The sequence below is a fragment of the Sphaeramia orbicularis genome, chromosome 22 (genome assembly GCF_902148855.1).
Source record: "Sphaeramia orbicularis chromosome 22, fSphaOr1.1, whole genome shotgun sequence".
Taxonomy (NCBI): Eukaryota; Metazoa; Chordata; class Actinopteri; order Kurtiformes; family Apogonidae; genus Sphaeramia; species Sphaeramia orbicularis.
In genome coordinates, this window is record NC_043978.1 from 34600365 (window position 1) to 34626339 (window position 25975).

The window sequence follows — 25975 nt, forward strand, 5'->3', positions numbered from 1 at the left end:
TAAATATTTATAAATCTTAAAAGGAAACATTGTACTTGATTCATTCCACCACAGTATTTTTAACATTGTGAACAACATTGGTGATATGTGGAACACAAATACACTGTTCATATAAAATAACTTGAACTCAGAACAAAAATCTAAAAAAGTAACATTACAGTTTAAATGTAACAAAAAGGTGCGCTATGCAAAACAGGAAACACTCTTTCACGGAAAGTTTTCCCAGAAGCCAATGTGCCATTCTCTCTTTTCATGGGTTTTTATTTCAGCACCAAAGCAGGAGCCAATCTTCTCAACAGGCCATTAACTTGGCAAAGTGATAGGAATGATTGTTTGGTTATATTATATACAGAAGGAAAAGGTAAAGTTCTAGACAGCAATGGTGAGTCCCTGCACTGACTCGGTTAATGTAGAGTGAGAGGAAACTAAAGGAGTAGGAGGTCATAGGATAGGAAAGGGGACACAAAAGAGCAGCACAGAAGCCCTTTACTTATGCTGAAATGATCCTCAACAAACAAGACCTGAAGGTTCTGAGGTCAGGATTAAATGGTGAGGGACAATGTGATAACCAGTCATAAAATAGAATAATACTCCCACCTTGTGGCAAAAATTGGTACCAACATCTAGAGGGATGAGGTTAGGTACTATCTAGTAGGTGGAAATAAACAATTAATTTTTGGTCACTAAAGTAATATACATACACTCTATAATCCAAATGGAGTGCCACGCCAACCATCCATGCCCTGAGGTGAAGGATTATCCTGGAGAAGAGTCAACCACAGGCTTTTACAGTAAGTCTCTCATTTTGTGGCTAAGTGGGGGGAAAATCTGATTGAGTACAAATAAGATAAGCTTCTATTTGTTTCATTAATCTGCACTATGGGAGTTCAACTTGTGAGTCATCCTCTGTAACCTAAAACATGCATGTTTCCACGCGTGTTTTCCTTTCCATTAGAGTAAAATGGAGATAGAAATCTGGTGGATGTTCCAGGTATTTGGGGATGTCACATTCAATGTGAACAACCTGGCTTTTAAATGGATCCAACAAGATTTTCCCTCCTCATCAAATCTTCCCTTTCATCATCTGATGAGCTTCTGAGTCCATAAGATACCATCTTAATCCAGGCAGTTAGAGAAATTAAAGGACCCAGTTGCAGTCTTCAAGAAGCATATCGCTAACTCCCATCACTGGACATTGTTTCCCATCCCCTCCAAAGACATGATGAAACATACATTGTGCTTCATGAACAAAGACTGTCTTGATTGGAGCCTTAGCATCTTCTGTGGACCGGCTGTTCTCATACTGCTGGAATGCTGACTGCAAACTTTTGCGGTCAGCCCTGTTTTAACTGCCTTTTACCCATTACGTTTTGAGGTTGGAAAGAGAGAGGAACAGAGAAGTATAGTGAGACACAGAGCACAACAGAGCAAGGAAGAAAAGCAGAGGCCAGCTTCTGGGAATTTTGGATTCTCAACAACACCGCAGAACAAAACACACATTTAGGTAGGTATAAGAGAAAGAGGGAATTCTGGTTATGTAATGCATCGCGCTGGTTCTTGATACCACTATCGTATGTCAGGTTGTGGAGCCAAGCAAAAGAGACTACTGTTAGCAAACTGTTAATACAGACCAGGCAGGCTTCACAGTGCACATGGCAAGACCAGGCGAGGGCTGGTTCACAATAACAGCACAGGATCAGGCCCATTTAAATGATGAAAATAACAAAAACACATACAATCTAATTCCAGTAGATGTACTTGGAATATTTGTGGAATATAGGCGTATTTGACAAACATAGTGGCATATCCGCATCATATGAGGCGAATGTGTATTGTGTGATAACATTGTTCAGTATTGAAATCACAACACAACTTGTGATAAACAAACAAATTACTTTTACAGTCTCCACCGTTTAATCTGATGGTATCTGACAGCTTCATCTGATTGGCCAAATGATGGGAATATGTGGCGTATGTATCTGATAGGTCAAAGGTTTGTGAATACATGATGCATGAAAATAAAATTATTTGTATTACCTGATTTCATGCAGTGTTTAAACTGCAGGCATGGGAATCACAGAAACTCACAACATGATGCAATCACAACTTGTTATTCATGTTATCAGGAAACAGTGATTCTGTTCATAGATTAGGCCTACAAGACAATCATCTACGATACAGCACAGTGTTTCTGTAATGTCACAAGACAAAATAACCCCCATACAGGCAAAAAACAGGAAGTATGCATAGATTCACTTCATAATGGAGTCAGTTTCTAAAGTCTTGTTTGCACCAGACTAGTATTACTTGGACCTCTGGTAATACGTAATAACTGCTGAGGTCATCTATGATGTTAATCTCATGCAAATCTGCCATGTCTGACATAGTGACCTCAAATTCTTCAAAAAGCAATATCTCGAAAGATGATGAAATGGATGACATGCATGACAACTACAAGAAAGACACTGTTTTTCAGGAGTTATTTATAAGTGATGATCCTGCCCTTGACATCAGATCCAGAGAATAATGTCAGTAATTCAAGTACAAAACAGACTTTGCTTATACCATGCAAACACATAATATGAAACACAGATGAGGAGGGTTATTTTCCAAATCACAAAGGTCCATAGGCTATGCTAGCTCTGTGACAAAAGAGCTTATAATGAAACAGAAAAATGTATAGAGCCTTAGTGTATTTTCAACTCAAACACTTTGACTCTCGCTTCCATGTCCATGTGTGTCATCACTGGAAAAACAGTGACTGTGGTGGGTCAAACTGACAGGGGAATCAATTTAGAGAACAAAACATGAAAATGTGGTGGCATATTGTATTTATCAGAAGAAAAGGTACATAGTCGGGCACAATTTAGATTGGTATCAGGTGGATTCATTCTTTGCAGAAGTTGCAAATTCAATTCAGATTCGTGCACATACTTCTCTAATGAGGCAGATTACAGGGAAATTTTTACATCAGAATGCAGATGCGCAAGTCACTGCTTAGCAAGTTGCACATAGTAAGGCTTTTCGAATTTGTTTACACCCAGTTAAATTGGTGCAGTATCCTCTCAGTGTCATTCCTCTTAGATGGGAAAATTTAACAGGCTTGAACGTTAAGAACATATTCAGTTATGATGAGTCAAAATGCAGACGGTTCCCACCGCCACGGGATGTCTCAGGGAACTGAAAAACAGATATTATGCCGATGAATCCTAGCAAGATAAATGTTTGTTTTGGAGAGCGTTACTTTGTTTGGTTGTTGGTGGTTCCTGATGCTGCTCCAGCCTTTAGAGACCAAAATAGCTCCCATCTGTTCTGGTGGCAGAGTGAAAAGTTTTCGACAGACCAAAGTGTTCTTCTCATTTACAGAAGCCAATTCTGAACGCAATTTGTCAGGGAGTGTTTGGCAAGTCTCTCTCACCATTATAGAATACAGTATGTACTATTGCCTTTGCCCAAACCCATTAATTATACCACTGCCCCTGTGACATGAGCAGACTGTGGTGCAGAATGTAAACAAAATCAGCTAATAGAAAGCAGAGGGTAGACGGTCACATGGCTTCTATGTAGACTCACACTACCAAAGAATTTTTCCTGAAATGTCACTGCTGATAAATAATTCTTCACCAAATGTGCTCTGTTCATTAAAAAAAAAGGGCAAAACACAGAACAAAGAGACATTCACTTGGGTTTCACCTACTATGCAGCCTCATGGTTGCCTGGACAGGTCATGTAGGGTACGTAGGCTGCTATGGACTGGATCTGCCTCATGAACTCATCTCCAATCCTGGCATTATCCTGGAACAGAGAAATTCAGCCACATGACACTATGGATGTTCCTGTTATACCCTGTTAGACAACAATGTTTTATTTTTCTACACTCAGCTAAATTAATTATATGAACCGAGTAAGTCAGACAATCAGACAACTTTAGGAATGCATTATCTTTACAAAAGCAAACTACAAACCAAGGACGCCTTTTTCTGTCTTTTTTTTTTTTTTTTTTATAAATATAGTAATAATAGCAACACATTTTTTTAAAAGAATTATTCATTTAATTTTAACACAAGTCAACAGAAATTCATTAGGACACATACATAACTTAATTTTATTCATAAACCTTTATTTATTTGTTTGAACTTTATTTTAATTGTGTTTTTAATCTGTCTACTTTTGTGTTTTTCTGTGTTTTGTGTGTGCTGCTAAAACAGACTAATTTTCCCTTGGAAATTAGGGATTAATAAAGTTAATTTAATCTAATCTCATTTAATCTAATCTAAGGCATGTACTACAAAGGAAAGAGAAGTAACTTAGAATACTCCAGCTATTATATCCTTCCAGACAAAATTCCCTTTCTCTGTTTTTCTATTTATAATATCTGTGAAGCCACAGGATGTGCTTTCACATTCCGTCTGAAAACACAGCTTGGATAAATTATGGTTATTAATTCCTGCAGTAGTCTGCTGATTAGATTTAGTATTTTCTCCACGTTAAAAAACGCATTTATCATGCAGGAACGTGTTTCAGGAAACAGTATCACCAGATTTTTTTTATCCAAGAGACAAGGTTATGTTCACTAAATATCAAAGATGACAGCTGGGAGGTTTTCAGATAAGTAATACGTTATTGGGATTTAATATTTGGGGTCTTGAATGGTGCTCTTTTTATCCATAAAATACTTGGGCGACATGACTCTACCTCTCATCTTTCACCACAAGCTTAAGGCATTTCACAGTAATGCTAATCATAAGCTATGTGTCTCAACCACAGCTAAGGGCCTTTATAGGCTCTGATAATAAATAGTGGTGTGCTTTGGGAAGGGGGCAGTGGAGAGAGGTGAAGTGGCTTATCTCATCTGTCATTGTGGAATTAGTGGAAAGTCAGACAGGCTTTAAGAGTATGAGGTATTGGTGAAAGAACTTTGCTGTCAGTGATCTTAACTAGGCAGATACAGCTGAAATTTATGATACTGATAAGACAGAGGACTTAAATACCTCGTGCATGTCATAGGCGAAGTCCCCTTGAAAAGAAATAGAAAAATACAGATTAAAATGACTGTGCTTTGAAGAACTCTCACACACCACAGCAAAATAAGACTGGGCATATTTCAGGTATTTGAATTAGTTTCTTCAAGGACATTATCGAAAGTTGTTTTTAATAAAAATTAAAGTAACTGTCTCATAGTATCTCACTTAAATTTTCAGTAGAACTGAAACTGAAACAGCAATGTGAAGAGCAAGCAAATTAGTCACATTTTGTGCAAACAATTTTAACTTGAGGAGAAAAAATTCGATTCCCCACTCACTCACATTCCTCAGCACATATTACACTAAAGCACAAAGAGCAAAAGACAAATAGGTATTATTATGCCCATTAATATAAATACCATCATGATGTATTGCCTCTTTATTAAAGCATCAGTTAGCTTACTTGCTTTTATTTATATGAATTCTTCTCATACCTGGCACAATTTAAGATGAATTATTATTATTATTATTATTATTATTATTATTATTATTATTATTATTATTATTATTATTATTATTATTAATGACTAATGGCTTGTTAGTTGAATTTACAGTGCATATGGTTCAGTGTGAAACTTACCAATGTGTAGAATGACATCATACATGCCCAGCTGAGTCTCCTTTTGTAGTCGAGCCAGAGACTGTGGGTTCTCATTGCCCAGGTCGCCATAAAGAGCAAACTTAGGACTGAAACATGTGCTGTCATTCAGAGCAGTAAATGAGAACACATCACTCCAGCCTTCATCACTGCCACAGTGGTATACTGAAAATGACATACAGTAGGTGAGAACAGACTGTTCACATGTTTATACAATAAAACTTTCTTGACATTAAATTTCCACTCACGATAAGTAGCAGCAGGTTTGAGGCCTGTTAGAATGACTCTATGGATGTACATGTGTCTCTTCTCATGTCCTGAGTCCACAAACAGAGTGCTGTAACCTTTGGAAGTCATCTCAAAGAGTCGGCCTCCCACTAAGCCATATTCCACCAGGCTCTCTGTCTTATTGAAGGTGGTCCAGGTCACTTCCATTGAACCTGGCACTCCTGTGACAGAAAGCCCAATGATCTGATAGCACTATTGGATTCACTTACTGATGTGTTTATAAAAGCCAAGACATTTGCACAACATCGGTGCTTTTGATCTTGCCTTTGGCAAGATATAACCATCAGGAACTGACTTAAACTGAAGGCTGGCCAGGTACTCATTTCATCAGTACATCATCTCAGTAAATGACTACCACATGTTTCACCTTCATAAGGAATGAGAGAATAAAACATTTATGCTCCACTCCAAGGGTAATGTCAGCTCTGTCTATGGTTTATCCATTGTCCTTAACTTGAATGATTCGCAAAGAGTTTACACAAAGTGTTTCAGTGCACAAGGACACATCAACAAGATAAGTTACTTTTGTTGGAGAACAAACCTAAGCGATAAAGAAGAGCCAAAAGAACACAGGCAGAGTGAAAATGGAAGTGAAATGTTATTAGGCTTATAAATGACAAAATGGACCTCTAAAGTACAGTTAAAACTTATTACAAAGCTATAAAAGGCAGTAAAGAGTTGACCTTTCTATCAGTATTGAACCAATTTGTACAAAACATCTGTAAACCTGCAACCAATTTGCTTTGGATGCTCATTTCTAACTGTGAGGGGAAAATAATGTCCCTGACTGAAAACACAAGATATAAATGGAAACAACTGAAAAACATACCTGGATAAGAGAGGTGAACCTGCTCTGGCTGGGTCCAAATGGGAGGAACACCAAGCACCAGCAGCGGTGCAAGGCTCAACAAGGCACAGGCAGCGTGAAGGGGTACCATTTTAACAATGGACTCCAAGAGTACAAACCTGGTTTAAGAAAGCGCACATCCAGAGTATAAAGCAATTTTGTCACTGTAATCATATGACTTTGAACACTTGGCTACTGAACATCATATGACAGTCAATGATACTGTAAAAAACAAAGTGGATCAGTCAAAGTCTAATGAAATGAAACTTACCCCCCTAAACCTTACCTAACCTCAGTGTCAGTTTATCCAGTGCTTGCTGACCGCAACATGCAATCCAGCGTTTTTGGATTCTAATGAGGAGCTACACATCAGTAACTTGCAGTCAACCCAAATGATGAAACTGCAAAATCAAAACAGAAGAGTCAGCAAGTGTGGGAACAGAAAGAGATGATGTGTCAATAAAAGCAGCTGATGTTGTCTTTCATTTTGCAGTCAGGAAGGCACTGCTGTCCCGTTTAGGTCCAACAGGGATTAGCCCACAAGTCACAGCTTGTTTAAAAGATCAATAAAGTGCAAAAACAACAGCTGATATGACTTATTAATGAGGAAGAAACTGGTTGATTAAGACTCAAGAACACGTTTTATTATAAGATAAATACTGTAAAACATCTCCGTCTATTGGCGCTTTGAGGGATGTTTTCTCAATGATATCACCTCATATGAGCAGGACTGAAGTCAGGAGCTGTTTAGTTTTGAAACTGCCACCATTACAGTCTCATTAGTCGCTAGAGGGTGCAAACTACACCCACTTTATGAATGGGATTCTTTATTCTCTGAAACTGGGTGACATTATCAGTGGGAATTGGCTGTTAGCGTGTTGGCAGTCGCTTAAATCGAATCAAAGGGAATTAAAGTGAAGGGTTAGCCTGTCTGTTCTTAGGAAAATAATACACAGTGAGTATGACACACATAATGCTACGCCGCTAACTGTATTTACAGGATGCTAATAATAGCTGTGTTACGGTTTCTTACTATCCTTCTACTACTGCCTTTAGCATTAACCTGCTAACTTTGTCTTAGTTTTCTGGCTAACTAATTGACGCAGTGAGTTAACAACATATTTTGACTCAATTCATGTTATGAAGCAATTCATTTTTGACGATTTAACAACTAACATGGAAGACAGTGGTACAGTTCAACAAAGCGCTAACCCTTTCGTACATAAGTAAGTTAACCTAACAAGGTTATTTATTAGTTCGTATTAAAAAAAACACTCACAACACTACTCAGCTGTTTGACCCAGGATCATTTCCTGATTACGTCATTAAACAGAAGAACAACAATACCCAGGTGAATTATGGGTAATTGTGTTTTAAGCTGCTCAGCTCGGAGGTTAAGACTGTAAAAATAGAGACAAAAACACTTTTTCTCTTGAAGCCTATTTTGAGAAAACTGGACTTATAAAATAAAAAAAATAATAGTTTGTTGTAACTGATTTAAAATTGTTTCTTTTCATTGTAGATATAATGGACTCGAACGGTGAAGACAGAGAATATCAAACTGTGGAACAGGATACATCACATTACAGAGTGAGCTATGCACATCCAAGAAACACAAAAGTGGTGAGTTTTTTTTAAAATTATTATTATTATTTTATTTATTTTGTTTTTGTTTTGTTTCATATGTATTGTCCACACATATATTTTGTAATATGCCTCCCTCTTATATGTTGGTAATAACATCGGTATCATCTTTTCAAATCACTTTTGAAGACTTTTTTTTTTTTTAATCAAAAGACTTTAAATATAATTTCTCTTTTATTTATTAGTGTTTTAAATTATACCTACTACATTTTTATTCTTGACAGTACCTCTTGGTTCTGCATTTGAGTCTGGCATTGCTTTGTTGTAATGTAGGCTATTTTATCATGTATTTTATTATTACTGTTTTATTTATAGTCATTATTCTAATATTTTTCTTACCTGCATACTGCAACTGTGTATTTTATCATCTTCTTCTTCTTCTTCTTCTTCTTCTTATTATTATTATTATTATTATTATTATTATTATTATTATTATTATTATTAACAATTTTCAAATACAGGTGGATTACCATAAAAGTGATGAGTCCAGCAAAAAGAGGTAAGTTGTGGATCGTTACATAAAATCAGGTGCATTATGTGTTCAGTTTTGTTTCCTACCGAGTGCATAAACATTTCACTCCACCCAGGTTTCCAGTGAGTCGCTCTGGCAATAATCCAAGCAGAGTAAAGCGGGTGGTGTCATGTAAGAGGAAAACTCATCACCTGACTGTGACTCGGAAGAAACAGCTTGGACCAGGAAGGACTTATGATGCAGCAAACAAGGAGAATGAGATAAAGTCCATGCAGGACATGCAGCAGGAGATGATATTTGACATGGACCCATGGGATTTCCCACTAAATGTTGATGACAACCACAAGACTGGTAGAACTGGTTCTGAGCAGACTGACTACAGTACACTCGCAGAGGTTTGAAATAACACCACAGTTGTACCTCATTCTGGAGTCTGTACTTTGTGTTGTAATTGTTTTACACTTTGTCATGTTTAGATAAAACTACTTAAACCTGATCATATTTTTTCAGCTTAGGAGGGATCATAACTTAATGACAGATGTGCTCTTTGGAAGAAATCTGAGACTGAAAGTGGCCTTCACTTTATGGCAGAGAAATTTTGGAGAGCTGCTGACATACTTGTTAAGGTACATGTGTGTGGCTCATTTGTGAAATGTCACATGGTTGAGGGTTATTTGTATTTCAGCAATAACATTACGTAACTGTCTTTGCACAGAATTCAAGACGCTGGTGTGTTTGTTGATTTTCTACCACTGATAAGCAAAAGGTAAGGGCCTTGCAGTTTTCCTTAAGCCATATATGGTGATAATGACAAATTTATTACTTAGATTAATTATTTCTTACAGCATTAATGAGGATTCTCCCAAGATTTCCATTGGCTGTTGTGTTGACCTCTTTCCATTAGTCAGGAAAGTACTCTCAACTCCATATGAAGAGTGAGTATTCCTGCTTAAGTCGTCTGTCAACTGAATGTGAAATGCAAGAATTATTGAAAAAATAGGAATCATGATGCAATATAAGACAAATGCAGAAAAATAGGCTAATTATGGGAATCAACACCTGTTTTTGCAGGTATCTTATTGTTGGGTTGAGGTGGATATATTCAGTCTTAAAAAACTGGTGGGAGGAACTAAAAGCAAGTGGTTCCAGTGGATCATCTAAAGTTTCATTGGATAAGTAAGTGTTGATGTGTTTTATGAGATGTAAGATGTTTTTTTTCTCATCATTCAAAATATTTAAATCAGGAAAGATGAACCAAAAATCCAAAAAAATATACACTTGTCTGTTTAATGAATCAATAATGACTTCATTGCAGAAACTTCCAGGTCTTTAATCAGTATCTAATGGAATTATGGCAACAGGAACCTTTACTGAAGTCTGTTCCAGGAACTGCAGGAGACATAGCAAAGGTCAGTGCTGTTTAAATAGGGTGTAGCCTTTGTGTTATTACTAAATATGCAGTGAAAAACATTACCAGCTAGAGTTTCATCATTCTGTTTTCCTTCAGGTCATTGATTCTTTCCTGTCTCAACTAAACTGACTACAATGAAGACAAATGGACCTTTCTGTGGAAACAGCCCTTAGAGGTTTAATGAAAACTCAGTAGAGCTATCTTACTTTTCAACTCATGTTTTTTTTTATATACCCTGCAGCTGTCCTAAGATAGCTCATTTATTGATGCATATGTCTAGTAGAGCAATTTATTCAGCTGAGAGGGTGCAATATAAATATCATGGTTTGACAAATTTAATGTCATGTGTTTTCATTGACCAGTTTGTTGTTGTTCTCATCAGCAACATGGTCATTTCTGCCAATCATGTTACTGAATGTAAAAATGAACTGACTTAAATGTATGTGTTTAAATGTCTTCAATTATGATGAATAAATTTTTTTAAAGTAGTTGTGGTTGTGATTATAATTAGGTAATGCAACTAAAACAAATAATGTAATTAGGTCCTTGTAAATGAATCAAACTCAATCATGAACATCTATCAAACTGTACAAACTGTGCTCTACACTGCACTTTACTTCAAGTTAAAGTGCAGGAGAATATAGCTGTCACATGACCAGAACCACATTTTAGGTAAACTGCTTTGATTGAATCTCTCAGCTGGACTTCACCCTCATTCAGTCTTGAAGTGATTTAAATAAAAGAGAGATATGGCTTTACACAGCTCATATCTCAATTCTCATGTGGGTTTATCTGACTTGACACAGATAAGTGGGAGATAGGTGTCTGTCTCTGTGATGTGAACCTAAGGCTGAAGTCCAGCTGTGACTGGGCAGGAGAAACTGTGAGAGACAACCAGTAATTCAGTGAACTCTGAATCTGGACTCAGCGGTCGACCGGCTTGTTTGCATTCTGCTGCTTTTCATTCAGTAAGCAGAAGGGGAAAAAACATTCTTCTATCTTGTGTTGCCTTATACAGGTGGCTCTGCTGAAGGTAAACTTATATTTTCACCATCACTTTATTTCATGTATTTATTTATCCAAGATATAGTTTTAACATGTTTCTCCTTAAATTTAACAAATACGAAAACTATTGTACTGTGGTAACAAAACACTATTGGTCTGATAGCCAAAAACGGTGAAGGATGAAGTGTTGCTGGCTGCTGGCAATACTACTGCAGCTGCTGCTGAGTGTGGCTGGAGTTGACATGGAGCATCTCCAAGCTGAAAACCTGAATCTGCTTTCCCCAGATCAGCACAATTCAGTCCTGAACCATGGAATGAGAGGTGCATATAGTATATGTATTTTTCTACTTTCATTTAGATTTCTGTCTGTTGTTTTCATTATGTTCTATGACTATACTTTGTGTGAGAGAGAAAGATGAGGTCATGTAAAGGCAAAATTGTTACCCTTATCTCAGATTACCTACAGAATGTGGATTCTCCTGTGGATGGGGGTCAAATTCCATGCTTTAGACTCAAATTTGCCTGGTGACTCATTCATGATGTCCCATGTGGTGATTTGTGTATACTGGTAAGACAGATTGTCAAACAAACAGTTGTAATAGTGTGTCATTCGATCAAGGTTTTATCATGTTTACCCAGGGGGCATTAAGAAACAGTGTTGTGTGTGCTGTTTCCATCATAACGTAATCAATTCATGACAAACAAAAACCTCCCTGGGTTTGATTATGATCGCTGTATTAACATTTTCTCCTTGTCATTCTGTAGTTTAAATAAATACAATTTCTTATGATCAGTGTAAATCACAAGAAATGCTTTATATGATGAATAAAGAGAAAATAATCTGATTCCAGATACCCCTTTGGGGTAAGTAAACATCTGAGTGTAATTACCCTTTCTGGGGCTAATATGTGCATTTGCTCTACAGTGCTGCCCAGAGACTGTCATGAAATGTTAATGACCTCTTCTGGTCAGGCCAGAGATGGAGTGTACCTCATCCAACCAGGAGGCTCCCCCATCGTAGCTTACTGTGCTATGCAGGAGGGAGGCTGGACCGTGGTGCAGCACATCACTGTCAACAGCAGTGTCAACTTTGACTGTACCTGGGCTGAGTACAAGCAGGGATTTGGGGATGTCACTGGAGATCACTGGCTCGGGAATGAATACCTTCATCAGCTCACCCGTGGCCCTGGGCGATATAAGCTGGGAGTTAAACTAGTGGACCGGGATGCTGTCACTAAGATGGGAGAGTATGATCCAGTCCTGGTGGAGGATGAGGCGTCAGCATACAGGCTGAGGCTGGGGTTGTTTCAGGGCACAGCGATAGACGCCCTGACTCTGGATACAGAAAATTACCTGCATGACAACCAAAAATTCACCACTAAAGACAGGGACAATGACAACTACTTTCAGAACTGTGCCAAATTGGAGTTCCAGGGGGTGGCAGGAGGGGGCTGGTGGTACGACGCCTGCGCCGGTGCCAACCTCAACCGCAGAAATGTCATCTACTGGCAGAAGGACTGCAACAAGGAGAGACTGTGCAAGTATGCATGGATGATGGTGAGGCCATCAGATACATTTAAACTGATTCCCAGTGGAGACTGCAAAAAGGACGAGCTTTAACACCACTGTTTTGGATTTTCTGCATTGTGAGACACTTGGATTATCTGTCAAGGTTGATCTTATCTAGTTTTTAGGGTTTCTATTCACTTCACACTGTGTCACACTTCTCTTCCTCAGTAATCTAAAATCTATTTCTGTTATTAGTCAGTTAACCACATTTTATTCATAAATGCATGGACATAATCACAAAATACAAAAAGAAACAACCCGGAAACACAGTATAAAAATGCAGTACAGTTTTAGCTTTAGCTTTCATCATACGTCATGTCAGTACACAAAGCAAAGCATCTCTTTCATTCTCATTTGCAAGTGCAGATTTCTGGTTTATCACAGTTACAACAAAGTGTTTCTTGACAATATAGCTTATGACACTTGTAAAATATCTTTTGCATGTCATCTTCCATCCAATGCATACAGATATATGAAAAGAACATTTCACAAACAGGATTTTTTTTAACCACAGTACGTTACAAGTTTGCCAGAATACAGTGAAGATAACATGGTAGTAATTCAGAGAAAACAAATGAAATTTCAAATCAGTGCTGAAAAAGACAATATCCTGAGGATGATGAGTAAAAAACAATAATAAACAATATCTGCTCTTAAATCCATCTCACCTTTCCTTATGAAAATACTGTCATTCTTTGTCAGGTTGGTTATGAAGTCAGTATGGAATCAGTCATATATTCAGTTCAGTTTTGTTCTTTTTTTTCCTTTTTTAAAAGTTTTTCACTGAAATGGACAGAAATGGCAGAGAAGTGTAACAATACTAAAACTGGCTCTATAGTTGATCCATAAATGATAACATGGCACAAATTTAAAGGCTTTAATTTCAAGTTACAATCTTGACTCTGCAAGAAGATTCTGACATAAGGACGACATTTATTAGCCCTTTAAAATAAAATAGCCATTAAGATATACTCCTCAAAACAAACACAGTACTCACAATTGATAAAACATCTGCATGTTAAAGACATTTTTTTGTGTCAGAGCATCTAGTAGCAGGAGGACACTGGCCATTTTTAACACTGCTTAAACAAAAATACTGCGATTAAAATCATTTCACCATCATTTTCAGGTATCAAAATGTGCACCCTGGATACAAATGGTACAATTTGGAGTAATCTGTGTGCTGATCTCTGTATTTGTGCATGAATTTTAGGAGAAAATATTGATAACAGTAATATTTAACAACCTTTACAATACAATTACTGATGTGATGGTCATTTCAAAGCTTCCATTAAATAACACATAATAGCAGACCGACTGATTAATGAGCAACACATGTAATTGTACCAGATGCTCAGTGTAGAATTTTTACTTTTGATACCACCTCACATGTAGAATTCATGATCACAAAGCCAGTAAACACATTTACGGCCACTGTCATACACCAGCGTAGAAAAATAATTCATGTTAGTTTGGAGCTGACCACTGGGTTTTGTCCATACCAGTAAAGTTTCTCTTCAATCCTTTTCTTCTTCCACTGGCAAAGTAAGAGCATGCGGAAGGTCTTTTGGAAAGTCTTGTTACAAAGGGCATAGCACATGGGGTTGACAGTGCTGTTGACATAGCACAGCCAGTAGCCGAGGTGCCACAAGGAGAGAGGAATGCAGTCTGAGCAGAAGGTGGAAATAAGCACCATGATATTATATGGTGTCCATGTCAGGATGAAGGCTAACAGGATGGCACTGAGAGTCTGAGCGGCTTTCCTCTCCTTGATCAGCACCATCCTCTTCCTCTTGGTGATCTGGTTCTTCAGTGTGACGTCTATGGGTTTGGTTGCTGAGGAGGTGGATGGAACACTCATGGACTCAGCGGAGGAGAAAGTTGACGACGTCATTTTGGTGTCTCCATTTTTGCTCTGGTGCTCAGTGTTTTTGGACACAGGTTTGAACTTATAGGACACACATTTACCGCTTTTCTGGGAATTACTTTTGGGTGGTGTTTGAAAGAAGCTGTCCTCGTCGTAGCTGCTGAGTTGCTCGTTTTCACTGCCCACTGCACTCTTGCTGGTCTCACATGCCTGATTTCTGAAGGTAGGCTGGAAACCTCCAGGAGACACAGGCCTGTCCTCGTCCTCTGAGGAGGCATAACTGTTAAAACTGGTCAGCTGACCTGCTTTGGACCACTCGTCGTTGGTGGTGGCTGTTGACTTAACAGCATTACTTCTACTGGATGATGACCAAGAAGCTTGATTCCTGTCATGTGAAGTCGACCTTAGTTTACAGCTGAAGCAGGACCTGATAATGGTTTTCTGAGGCTGGCTTACCCCTGGGTCTGTGGAGTAGGTAATTCCCTGAAGCTCTGCCAGATCTTTGGTCCTCTTCTCTGTTTCCTTGTAGATTCGACAGTACAGGATTGTCATGACTGACACGGGGATGTAAAAGGCTGCAATCGCTGTTCCAAATGTTATCACAGGCTCAGAAAAAAACTGAATCTGGCATTGCCTCTCAGGGACGGTTCTTTTTCCCACAAAGTACTGCCAGCAGAGGATAGGTGGTGCCCAGAGTATAAGAGACACCAGCCAGGCCAGACCTATCATGATGCCAGCTCGTTTTGGAGTCCGTTTGGCTCTGTAGGTCAGAGGTCTGGTAATAGAGAAATATCTGTCAAAACTAATCACCAACAGGTTCATAACTGATGCATTACTGGCTACATAATCCAGTGCCAGCCACAGGTCACAGGCGAGATTCCCTAAAGCCCAGTAGCCCATCAGTATATAAGAGGTATATAGATTCATGGAGAAAACCCCTATGATAAGGTCTGCAGCTGCCAAACTCAACAAGTAGTAATTATTCACTGTCTTCAGCTGACTGTTGACTTTAAAGGAGAGCATTACCAGGACGTTGCCGACAATTGTGATAAGGCTGACTATGGCTGACACAGTCGCTATTGTGATCACCTCCCAGAGACTGTGTGTGACCAAGTGGATATCCATTGTACTATTTACAGAGGAGTTTAGTCTGTTCTCTCCTTCCATTGTCCTGTGTTTATTGGCATTCAGATGTGACAAGACAGTCAGGGTTGATCATTTTCAGGGAGTTGTCCTGAGAAGAAAGAGAGAGTGGGTCAGAGCGTTTATCTCTGCAATGAGAAGTATTCATTTAGTGCCACTAGATGGCAACATTTCTGCATGTTGACAATCAAATGTGCACCTCCAGTAAAGACAAAGCTAATATTTTTTGCTTTTAAAAACTCTATATAAATTCCTCTCCCAGAACAGAAAATAACAGCATAATATTTTTTACACTCTTCCTTTTGTTTTTATTTCCCTACTATTTGTCAATTGCATATATTGAACAATGTGATAAAGCTATTCTCACATCTTACAAGTTCACACAGTAAGACGCAGCTCATGTGAGTATCCCCATATGGAGTGTTTTAGGCAATCTCTGGAAACATCTGTGGCACATTTTTTTTTAAATCCAGGTCATTACGTAATGTTATTTCTTGCTCTACATCTGTGCTGCTATATTTATAGTGCGGTATAAGTCAGTTTACAGTTCACTAAGGCCATTTTATTATATGAATGAGAAAACATGACATTTAATTCTGCTAAATTCCATATATAGTCTAAATCATTATTTCTCTGGTCCATGGAGTCGTGTGTCCTGTGATCTCTGCCTGCCCAAAGAAAACAGCATGTCCTCTATGCTCTATGTAACAGCTATGCAGCTTTTGTGTCATTGTCTCTCCTACATTCAGCTTGATACATGGTATTAGAGACACATTCTTGCCTATTTTCTGTGGAAGTAAATGCTGCACGTAGAGCAATGTAATTTGTTGTGAGAATAAAAAGTAATATCGTATAAAAAGTAAAGCATTTATGTGCCCCACTTTGCATTTTATCAAGCAAATGCTCTGTCTGTGTCTCAAACACTTTGACAGCTTGCTTGTTGTTCAAATGCCTCTTTCTGCAATACATACATAATTCCTAAGAGAGACTGCTCTAAAATATCTAACATTTGCTGTGTGCAGAGCTCTGAGCAGATTTGTATTTATAGACAATTTGTGAAGAAACACTTCACAAGACACAAGACTGCAGGGCATTTTTCCTGTTTTGCCAATCACTGCATTCTCATCTTTCCTAAATTAGGTTTGAACATATTGGGGGATTATTCTAAAATAGCATTTTCATATGCATGTGTTAGAGCCACCAGAACAACAGCTCAGCCTTAGTCACTTAGCTCATCTGTAGTAATCACATAATCACATGTGCTCTTCAGGCACCACATTTGATATGGAGTAAATGACACCAGTAGGAATCGGAAGCAGGTACAGTGTTATTACTCACACGTATGTAGTCCATGAATCAGCAGAGGGCAGCCTACACTCTGCACATATGACAGGTTACACTATACTGGGCCCGACACATGTCTAGTGGTGTGTATGTACATTTCACCCCTGGGTGCTGGATGTATCAATCAATAGTGAAGATCGCTTAGGCCATGTTTCTTTTGAAAGCAAATTTAATGGTAATTTCTATAGTTCAAATCCTGTATGTTGCAGCCTATGCACCACTCTTTTTTCTCGGCCTTGATATTGACTTTTACTGCATGCATAAAAGAATCATATAAATCACCAGGACTCAAGGATTTTTTCCTTCAGTCAATAGTTATATTCTGTATATTGTTATATTAGAATGGAGTCTATTTTGGGGGAAAATCAGACCACTCAGAACTTCCTTTTTTTAATCTCAGAGTGAGGCTACTCGTAGTGTTGTACTGTTCCACATTGTCAGTTGAGATAACAAGTTTTCACTCCTCGATTCAAGCTTTCCAGTGACTACGCTCTTCCCTCAGGAAATACTTCAGCCAAACCGATGGCAATGGTATTTTCAGCCATGCCACTTTCTCTGCTAAAAATAAGGGGATTTCAGAGCCTGGTTATGGATTAGTGTCCTGTGTATGACCCACCTATCTTCCAATTCTGAAATCCTATGCTGAGATACTCCAGAAACTCGTGATGCCAGTATTTCCAAAGGTGACAGAAATCCACCTTCAGGAGGGAAATACACAGCCTGAAGCTATCAGTGTGGAACAACAGTGAACTCAGGGTAGCTCGCCTCTGCAGAGAAAATCTGCCTCCAATTGAACCTTCGGGCCAATGGGCAGAGCTGGCAAATTAACACGGAAGCCCTAACAGACACCTCAGCAACTGCTTTACACAACCCCCCTGAGCCACGCTGACAGAGAAGGAGGATGAGCAGTCAAAAATGTGTTATTACCACCAAGATTTGGGATGCACTGGCTTTACAAGATAATAAAACTCATATTCACTCTCACCATACAGGCATTGACAATGTAAGTCTAATCTGTAGGGGGGGACACCCTGTGGATTTGATCCACCAAACAGAAAACTTATTCTAACTCTTACAAGATGATGAACTTCTCTTCACACATTGCACTGGGCAAGAAAAAGTATTTACTGAATATCAAGCCACATAACCAGTTTTACTCCTTGTCAACACATGTCCCAAATGGAATAATCCAAAGAAAATTGTTTTTTCTGCTTCTTTTTCTCACTTGATTTCACACAAGTAGTAACTTAGTGAAAGCTCCTCTAATAGGACACATATCTGAAAACTTACCCTCAGTGTAATATACTGGATGTTATGACTACCTGAACTCATTGGCATGCTTCTGACAATACCAGGTTAGCAGGAGTCCCAGTGGCAGCCTGAGGCCCACACAAATAACATTCCAGCCACCAAGGGGTTTCTCCTTCAGGACTTGTATTGTCTTTCATCTTGTAATAAAATGACATTTCTTATCACATCACTCAAACCCCCACAACATTACAAAGTAGTACAAGGGGTGCTATCTACAATTCCCTGGTAGGAGCTGTTTACTTTAGCAGAACTAATATGCTAAAACAAAGGTGCACGGGGGAATGTTCCTGCTATGTCAAGCACAGTAGTATCCTTTTTTTTTTTTTTTTTTTTTTTTAAGTGCAACAAGTTGTTCAGTGTTGAGTTTTCTGACTTTTGGTAAAAGCTAAAATTGGACAGACTGACTCATCAGTGAAAATGTTTGATGCCTCAAACAGAATTAATTAATGATGTCAAATATGGTGATTATGAAACATGCATGTTCCTGACTCACTGGTGAGTGTGAGTCAGTAATACGTGTACATACTTAAACACACGCAAAGAATAGACTTGTTCTACCTTGTGACCTCTTGAGGTAGAACAAGTCAAGCCTGCTAATAGCATCTAAATTGAAGCAGGGAGTGCTTTAATGGTACACTCAGAACACAGAGTGGGGGTTAAACATGGACTCTGCATCACTATAAATAGTGAATAGAGTCAGTTGTGGCCTGATTTGGGACTTTTTATCTATGCAGTCTGGTATCAAATGTGACGCACAAAGCTTTGTGATACTGACTGTCTGGCAGGAAAAAAATAGTTCTGAAAAACAAAGATAAAGATGCAGCATCCTGCCTGCGTTTATTAGAATATTATAGCCAGAGGTCATTAATAGCAATCAGTGCCAAAAAGTGGTGCAGAGGAGACTGAGTTTTGCTTTCTTGCCAAGAAAGCTGAGTCTCCCTTATTACGTATACCTCCTAAGAGTATCAGACTTCTTCCTGAAATATCATGTTAGTGCAGTATACATAAGTAATGGTCATTGATCCAGTGATAAAAAGTACCCAGTGTGTGAGTCAAGACACAGCAGAGATCAGAACCTTCATACTGAGTGCAGAGGAGGACATGTGGAAGGGTGGCTTCCTGCAGGTCCTCTGGCAGCTGGCCATCAAATCTCCTATGCTGCAACTCCTCGCTCTGGCCCACACCAGGCCTCCCAGTCATGCATAACCTTTTTCTAACCCTCTCTTTTGGTAGCAGTACCACTGCTGTGCACACCACAAATGAGAAAGCAAAAGCATTTTTCTGGCATTTGTAGAAGATGAGAGAGAGAGAGAGAGAGAGAGAGAGACTCCAACAAGGGAACAGAAAACCGAGTGAAAGCAAAGGAGCCAAAGGACACCATGTGTGTCTGCGTGGTGAGTATGTATGATGTGCAAATCAGCCCAGAGCTCTTTGGCACAATAGTTCGTGCATCCTGTAGTCAGACCAGTGACCCATGGTTACGATTCCTGCATATGTGGCATTCTCAAGGAAGACCAAAGCAATGCTTGAATCATTCGAGATATCAGTCATTGAAGGAGAAAGAAAGAGGATTATAAATGTTCCCATGTACGACGGTGTTCCAAAACATGCAAACTGAATTATTCAGTAGTTTGTCAATGATGGTGGTCATATCTGCAAAACAACGATTTAAATTAAAGAGACATAAAAAACAGATTAAGTGTCCTTTATGGTCATTCATTTCCTAACATTTTACTTAACTATGATATTAAAACAAGGATAAATCTTAAATTACATTTCTGCTTTGTTGAAAAATGATGATCATTAGGTGGATATTATGATCTGCTTATGGACTCCACTGTAGTTCTGGCACTTGCTGGGGGCAATAAAACCTAAACACTTACTGCCTCTAGGAGAACATTTTATTAATGCCCCATCATTTGGTTAATGATGTAGCTTGACTCATTTATGTTCTTGTGTGGATGGTTTTCTAAATATGAGTCGCTGTCCGTGTCTTTGTGCCTCAAGGTTATTTGATGTTTGTTCCTAACACAAGCAATTTCCCCAGTCCTGTCATATTTGTTTGAAAGACCAAAGAACTATGCATTTATTTTTCTTTTTTAAATGAAATATACAAACAAGTGTAAAATGTATATATTCACACAAGAATTTAATAATTTATCTGGTAAGTATTCAGACATTTTCCTTCCAACACTAACTTTAATGAGTTTAAAATTTATTTATCTGTTAACATACTCTGTAAACAAATGAAAGACAAGTGTGGCACATTCAAGCCTGACATTTCCAAGCTAATGTTTAAAATTTTACATTAAAAAAAGAAAATAAAAAAAGGATTTTAATGTTGCTGTCAGGGTCTAGTCATAAATTGGCTTACAATGTGGTCAGGTTTTTTTTCCACACCTACCAAACCATTACTGTTTCACAGAAACCATTTCCAGGATTTGCTGACAGCACCACCACCTTCTAGCATTTGCTGTTGCACCTCACAAGATCTGTGGGGACTGGGTGGACTTGTTAAAATCATGCTTCACTGCTTAATCCTTCCTTGTTTTGTCATTTCCACTTAATCAGAGGGAGGGGGAGAGGAGGTAAGAGCTTTGCGCTCTAGTCTTTTGAAGAAATATATTGATTTTTTTGACCATGAATTTACAATTTCAGTGTTGTTAGGAATCTGTTTATAAAAGATGGAGGAAAAAAAGAGTAAGGAGGAAAGGGTATGAGAAAATATGACTGATCGGTCATACTAGTGACAAACAAGTAAATATGTAGGAAACACGATGTTATCACAGCAGACATGAATCTGATGAAGACTCACTGAGCGGAAAATAGAATATATGTGAATAAATAATCAGGATGTTAAATTAGTTGCATGCTATGAAAATGTAAAAGTTGTCAAGTTATTCTGCAACAACTTGTAGGCTTTACAATTTACCTGATACAAAATACATGCACATGCTGTTTTATGTATTCTACTATTCTATATGGAAAGTCAGAAGAAAAGAAGCACACACATCATTCCAAGAGCACATCCTCAGTTGCTTTCATTAAGGTAAAAGGCTACATTAAAAATACATGCTGAGACCTCTCAGACATGCACTTGTGCACACATGATGCTATTTCCCCTTAAATCCAGGTCATGCCTTTGTGCATTAATCAAAAAGTGCACATTCAATCACTTATGATTCTCTAGAGGCTGTGAAACCAGCAAGTGATGTTTAAAAAATACATACATACTCACAGTTTACTTTCATTAGATCTCACAGTTCTCTGTTTAAGGGCAGGCTGTGTCTCCTGGTGAGAGGAAAGTTCAAAGTTAATCCCTTTGTTTTTCCTCGGAAGCCTTCAGGTTAAGTGTGGCAATGAGGAAGAGGATCATAACACAGTTGGAGACAGCATTGAGGTGGACAAGAAATCCTGCTGACTTCACTCTTGCATGCCAGAAGACTGAGGGAAAAGTGACAGCACAAAAGAGTAGGTAGAGGAAGAAGACAAAGAGTAGGAGAAGGATGAACACCTGAAGACCCCGGTCATCCCTTCTTAAGAGGCGCTCAGCTGAGCATCACAGTCCCCTCCAGAACAACAACAATCTGCCAGCATCATCTTAAAACAAAAGTATCCTCAAGTTGCAGGGCATCCTTCTTCACACAGTCATAAATCAGAAGAATATGCTCACGAGCCAAAACATGCTGATGGGAAGGAAACTTTTTCCGTCTGGTCTGAGCTGAGCTGGAACAACTGTGCTGCCTCTGAGTCAAGTTGAAGCAGAATGTCACTGAGAGGCTGCCTGACGCCTGAGCCAACTCACTGCCACTGCAAGTGCTGCTGCTGCTCCTGCTGCTGCTGCCGCTGCATCTACTGACAGACACAGATGTAGCTGACGCTAGCTAGCTGGGAGGAGAAATTCCCATAGGGCTGAATGGTTCATCATGTTTCAGGACAGTGAGCATGCTGCTCAGTCTACAGAGTGTGAGAGGGATGGAGGGGAGGGGAGGTGTTCTGGGTGCTTCAGGAGGTTCATTTTTGAAGGGGTGGGGGTGGGAGGGAAAGCATGGGAGGTGGAGTGGTTGTGGTGATATTTAAGGGGGTGGTAGTCAGACCATTCAAGCCAAATGTTGTTTTTTTTAGTGGCAATATGTTTATGCCACACAAATCATTAATTACCACTAATGGCATGTCTTTTGTCTGTGTTGTCCAGAAAAGAGACAGTGACCCTGGTTATCTTCAGCCCAGACTCTCTCAGTGTTTGATCAGTGTGGAGTGTGAGATGGTGTCGCTATCAGCAATCTCATCCACAGACCATAAAACAACACTGCTGCCTTTGTGCTCACATGGTAGAACACTGACATGGCCGGGCCAGATAAGGAGACCACTGATGTGACAGATGTTTTTTTCACTGGGACCTCTGCATGTGTGTTTGTATGTTCGTGCTTGTGTATATACACCACTGCCTGTCATTGCGGAAAGATTTGCTTGGCATTTGGCGACTGTCCTGGGTGGGTGTTAAGGTCTTATATGTTTTAATCCGGATGATGGGTGCTTATCTGTCCTATGAGCTCCCATTGAATCACCAAAGACAAACACTGATAACTTCAGTTATAGCTATTATATTACCCTCAGTGGTCTAGGTTTAGTCACTACAGGAGAGAATGCTGGAAAAAAAAGATTAAAAGGAGATGTATATCAGTTACCGGTCTTAAATTATTGTTGAGTGTTTATATGGATTAGAATGTCTGATTTTGGTCGGTAAAATGAAGACTTCATAATAGCATGGGAGGGTGTAATGTGTGATGAGTAAATACAGTAAATGATGATGCTATGATGACTATGATGCTCGTAGTGACAAGGTCAAAAATCTGATACTTATTCGGTGTATTCTTTTCTAAAACCATGGCTTAATTTTATGAAATTTTAGGACTATGTTGTCATGCAACTGTTCTCATAAAACTGTGCACTTTGCCCCATGGAGCAGACGGCACTGGTTAGCACATAATAGATAGATGATACTCTCTCATATGTTATATCGACATTTGTCATAATGCAGCTCTCACCCTGAAATGATTTTGCTAGTGGGTCAGAGCTATATGCCAATGACATGATTGATGTGTTTCATGAAAATCCTGCCACGTCTGTTCCGCAGAGTGCTGTATATTCTCACCCACCCCTCCACCTTCCGCTCTGCCTGACAGTCTAATCTAATGCCATTTCCAGGCAGCTGGCCAAAGGACAGACACCTGGCTCATCATTACCGTTGAATCGCTGACCTGCACAAAGTTTACAGCGTTGTCATACTTTTTTTATGTGACGCATTCACACATTAACACACTTGGACAAAAGCATAGGTATGCACACACACAGTCTCACACTCAATCCCACTTCACGTGCTTGTTAATATTGATTATTTTTTTGCAGCATATTGTTTATTGATAAAATCACAAATGTCTATTAGAAATAATGACAAACGTATGCATTATAAACTTTTGTAATTAAATGCACAGTTGAAAATTGATAACAGATCAGTAACTGAAATTAAAAACATGACATTTTACACAAGAGCCGTGAAATAGGTTTTCTACTGGACCTCGCTGGTGCTTTTTCCTGCTGTCTCGATCTTTTCCAGCTTCATACCACAGTGCTTCTAAGGGGAGCTAATGATAACTGATGTCAGGGAAACCAGTTACCATCTACGCATCCTACTCATCTGCGTCCTAAACATCACTGTTTTTCCACAGGTCACTGTCTGATCGGTGCGTGCCAGTGAGAGAGATGAGATGGGGGAGGACATCCACACAGCCAGAGATGGATTGCATCTGTCCACAGTCCACAGGGGCTTGCTTATCTCCTGACCCAATTGTGCACCCATATGCTGGCAAAAATTATCAGCCACAACATGGTGTGATTCTTTCTTTCTTTCTTTCTTTCTTTCTTTCTTTCTTTTTTTTCTTTCTTTCTTTCTTTCTTTCTTTCTTTCTTTCTTTCTTTCTCTCTTTCTTTCTTTCTTTCTCTCTTTCTCTCTTTCTTTCTTTCTTTCTTTCTCTCTTTCTCTCTTTCTTTCTTTCTCAGTAATACTTAAAAAGGTGATTAATGTCTGCAGCAAATATAAACTGCCACTACACAGGAAATGCTGCTAGATCTTTTCAGAAAATAATTACATCAGATAACAGAATACACGCTGTCTGATTGTTCACATCCCTGTTCAGTCTGTTCTGATTTCTGCCATCAGGTTATTTCCTCGGGCATCCTTTGCTAAAACCAGAAGACTTAAATACTCTGTTATATGGTGTCATCTCATTCTTATTATTATTTTCACATTATTTTAACCAACTGTCTTTATTTGTCACGGTGTATTTATACGTTCTTTCTTTCTTTCTTTCTTTCTTTCTTTCTTTCTTTCTTTCTTTCTTTCTTTCTTTCTTTCTTTCTTTCTTTCTTTCTTTCTTTCTTTCTTTCTTTCTTTCTTTCTTTCTTTCTTTCTTTCTTTCTTTCTTTCTTTCTTTCACCTGATAAATGAGTTTCATTTAGCTAAAAACTACCCAATGCTTGGTTGTTAGCTAAATTAGAGACCAGCCTTCTTCTCTACACCTGTCAAATGTCCAGCAAAATAATGTGAAACAATCGATGTCTCTCTTTGGAGTCCTCTTTCATCTACTTCATCCCTGGCATTCAGTCATCCTCACACTAGCTGATTGAATTGACTCTTTTAATGTTTTTATCTCTCAAAGGCTTAGATGTGCAACAAATGTTTATTTGCCATTTTGCCTGTCCCTTCTCTTTTTTCTTCCTTTCTCCATCACCAAGCAGCAACTCTTCTTTGACATAATGATTTGCCAGTACCTTGTAGTGTTTCGGTGGATTTACACATCCCCCTGCTGTGGAGCTTGCTTTTATCCCTGAGTAACAGAAAATGTTTTGTCTCTTATGTGTGAGATAGATTTTTACCAATCTGCTGCACAAGTACAAACCCTTTTAGATTTTTAAATATAATTTTAATGAAATCCAATTTTAATACCTCAGTGTCCTTTGAAGAAAACTGTATTGTGTTGTACTACATGATTACTGACAAGTTTACAATCAGGGAGTGGTATTAGTGTCACAGAGGAAAAGTAAATGAGTAAACCCGGTCAGCAATCAGCTGAGCTGGGTGGCACATGAGCTCTCTCTCCCTGTCCATAATGCAACTTTAATGTTGCCTTGACAGAAGGGATTAGGTGGTAGGCAGCTCTGATTGAGCTGTTATTGTGGACCTGTGGTTTGCAGTCCTTTAAGGACATCCAACACCGACTCCTCAGACACTCCTACGTCAACAACAATGACCTTGTCTGGACCAGTCCCAGGCGATACTTCCTGTGTGAGAGGGTGTGTCCATGTTCCTTTATAGGAATGCATGGTAGGATAAGACTAATGGCCCATAAAACATGATAAATAACACAAATAAGACTTTCATTTATGCTGCAA

At 38.8% G+C, this 25975-nt stretch overlaps 4 protein-coding genes across 15 annotated transcripts in view; 2 read left to right on the plus strand and 2 right to left on the minus strand.

Annotated features, from left to right (window-relative positions):
• Positions 1-10772, plus strand: part of LOC115413555 (KATNB1-like protein 1) — a 42703-nt gene extending 31931 nt beyond the window's left edge. For 2 of the 5 annotated variants that reach the window (XM_030126486.1, XM_030126488.1), the window contains 9 exons: positions 8280-8380; positions 8863-8900; positions 8989-9268; positions 9384-9499; positions 9589-9639; positions 9719-9808; positions 9945-10049; positions 10189-10282; positions 10381-10772. In XM_030126486.1, the coding sequence (XP_029982346.1) occupies positions 8280-8380; positions 8863-8900; positions 8989-9268; positions 9384-9499; positions 9589-9639; positions 9719-9808; positions 9945-10049; positions 10189-10282; positions 10381-10413 (908 nt within the window). In that variant the 3' untranslated portion in view covers positions 10414-10772. Of the gene's footprint in view, positions 1-719; positions 792-1373; positions 1505-7492; positions 7713-8279; positions 8381-8862; positions 8901-8988; positions 9269-9383; positions 9500-9588; positions 9640-9718; positions 9809-9944; positions 10050-10188; positions 10283-10380 lie in introns of those variants that run through there. The other 3 variants (XM_030126485.1, XM_030126489.1, XM_030126487.1) reach the window with 3 other exon arrangements.
• acp7 (acid phosphatase 7, tartrate resistant (putative)) overlaps positions 1-24594 on the minus strand; it is a 30580-nt gene extending 5986 nt beyond the window's left edge. Inside the window, exons 1-7 of one of the 6 annotated variants that reach the window (XM_030126481.1) lie at positions 8037-8081; positions 7049-7158; positions 6740-6876; positions 5871-6071; positions 5605-5787; positions 4992-5017; positions 3698-3795 (exon numbers count right to left, since the gene is read on the minus strand). In XM_030126481.1, coding sequence (XP_029982341.1) covers positions 3698-3795; positions 4992-5017; positions 5605-5787; positions 5871-6071; positions 6740-6848 — 617 coding nt within the window. In that variant the 5' untranslated portion in view covers positions 6849-6876; positions 7049-7158; positions 8037-8081. Of the gene's footprint in view, positions 1-3697; positions 3796-4991; positions 5018-5604; positions 5788-5870; positions 6072-6739; positions 6877-7028; positions 7159-8036; positions 8082-24589 lie in introns of those variants that run through there. The other 5 variants (XM_030126478.1, XM_030126480.1, XM_030126479.1 and 2 more) reach the window with 5 other exon arrangements.
• Positions 10890-13453, plus strand: LOC115413556 (fibrinogen-like protein 1-like protein). The gene is made up of 2 exons (XM_030126490.1): positions 10890-11610; positions 12215-13453. Exons 1-2 carry the CDS (start codon positions 11469-11471, stop codon positions 12907-12909), a joined length of 837 nt encoding a protein of 278 aa, XP_029982350.1. The 5' UTR covers positions 10890-11468; the 3' UTR covers positions 12910-13453.
• chrm5a (cholinergic receptor, muscarinic 5a) lies at positions 13614-22456 on the minus strand. Of its 3 annotated transcripts, XM_030126476.1 has the most exons (3): positions 22038-22456; positions 21762-21814; positions 13614-15959 (listed from the first exon to the last, which is right to left on the minus strand). In XM_030126476.1, exon 3 carries the CDS (start codon positions 15890-15892, stop codon positions 14321-14323), a length of 1572 nt encoding a protein of 523 aa, XP_029982336.1. In that variant the 5' UTR covers positions 15893-15959; positions 21762-21814; positions 22038-22456; the 3' UTR covers positions 13614-14320. The 3 variants fall into 3 exon arrangements, with proteins under 3 accessions (XP_029982336.1, XP_029982335.1, XP_029982337.1); XM_030126475.1 differs by having other exon boundaries at positions 21754-22456; XM_030126477.1 differs by lacking the exons at positions 21762-21814; positions 22038-22456 and adding an exon at positions 19600-20739.
• Positions 24595-25975: the final 1381 nt, after the last annotated feature.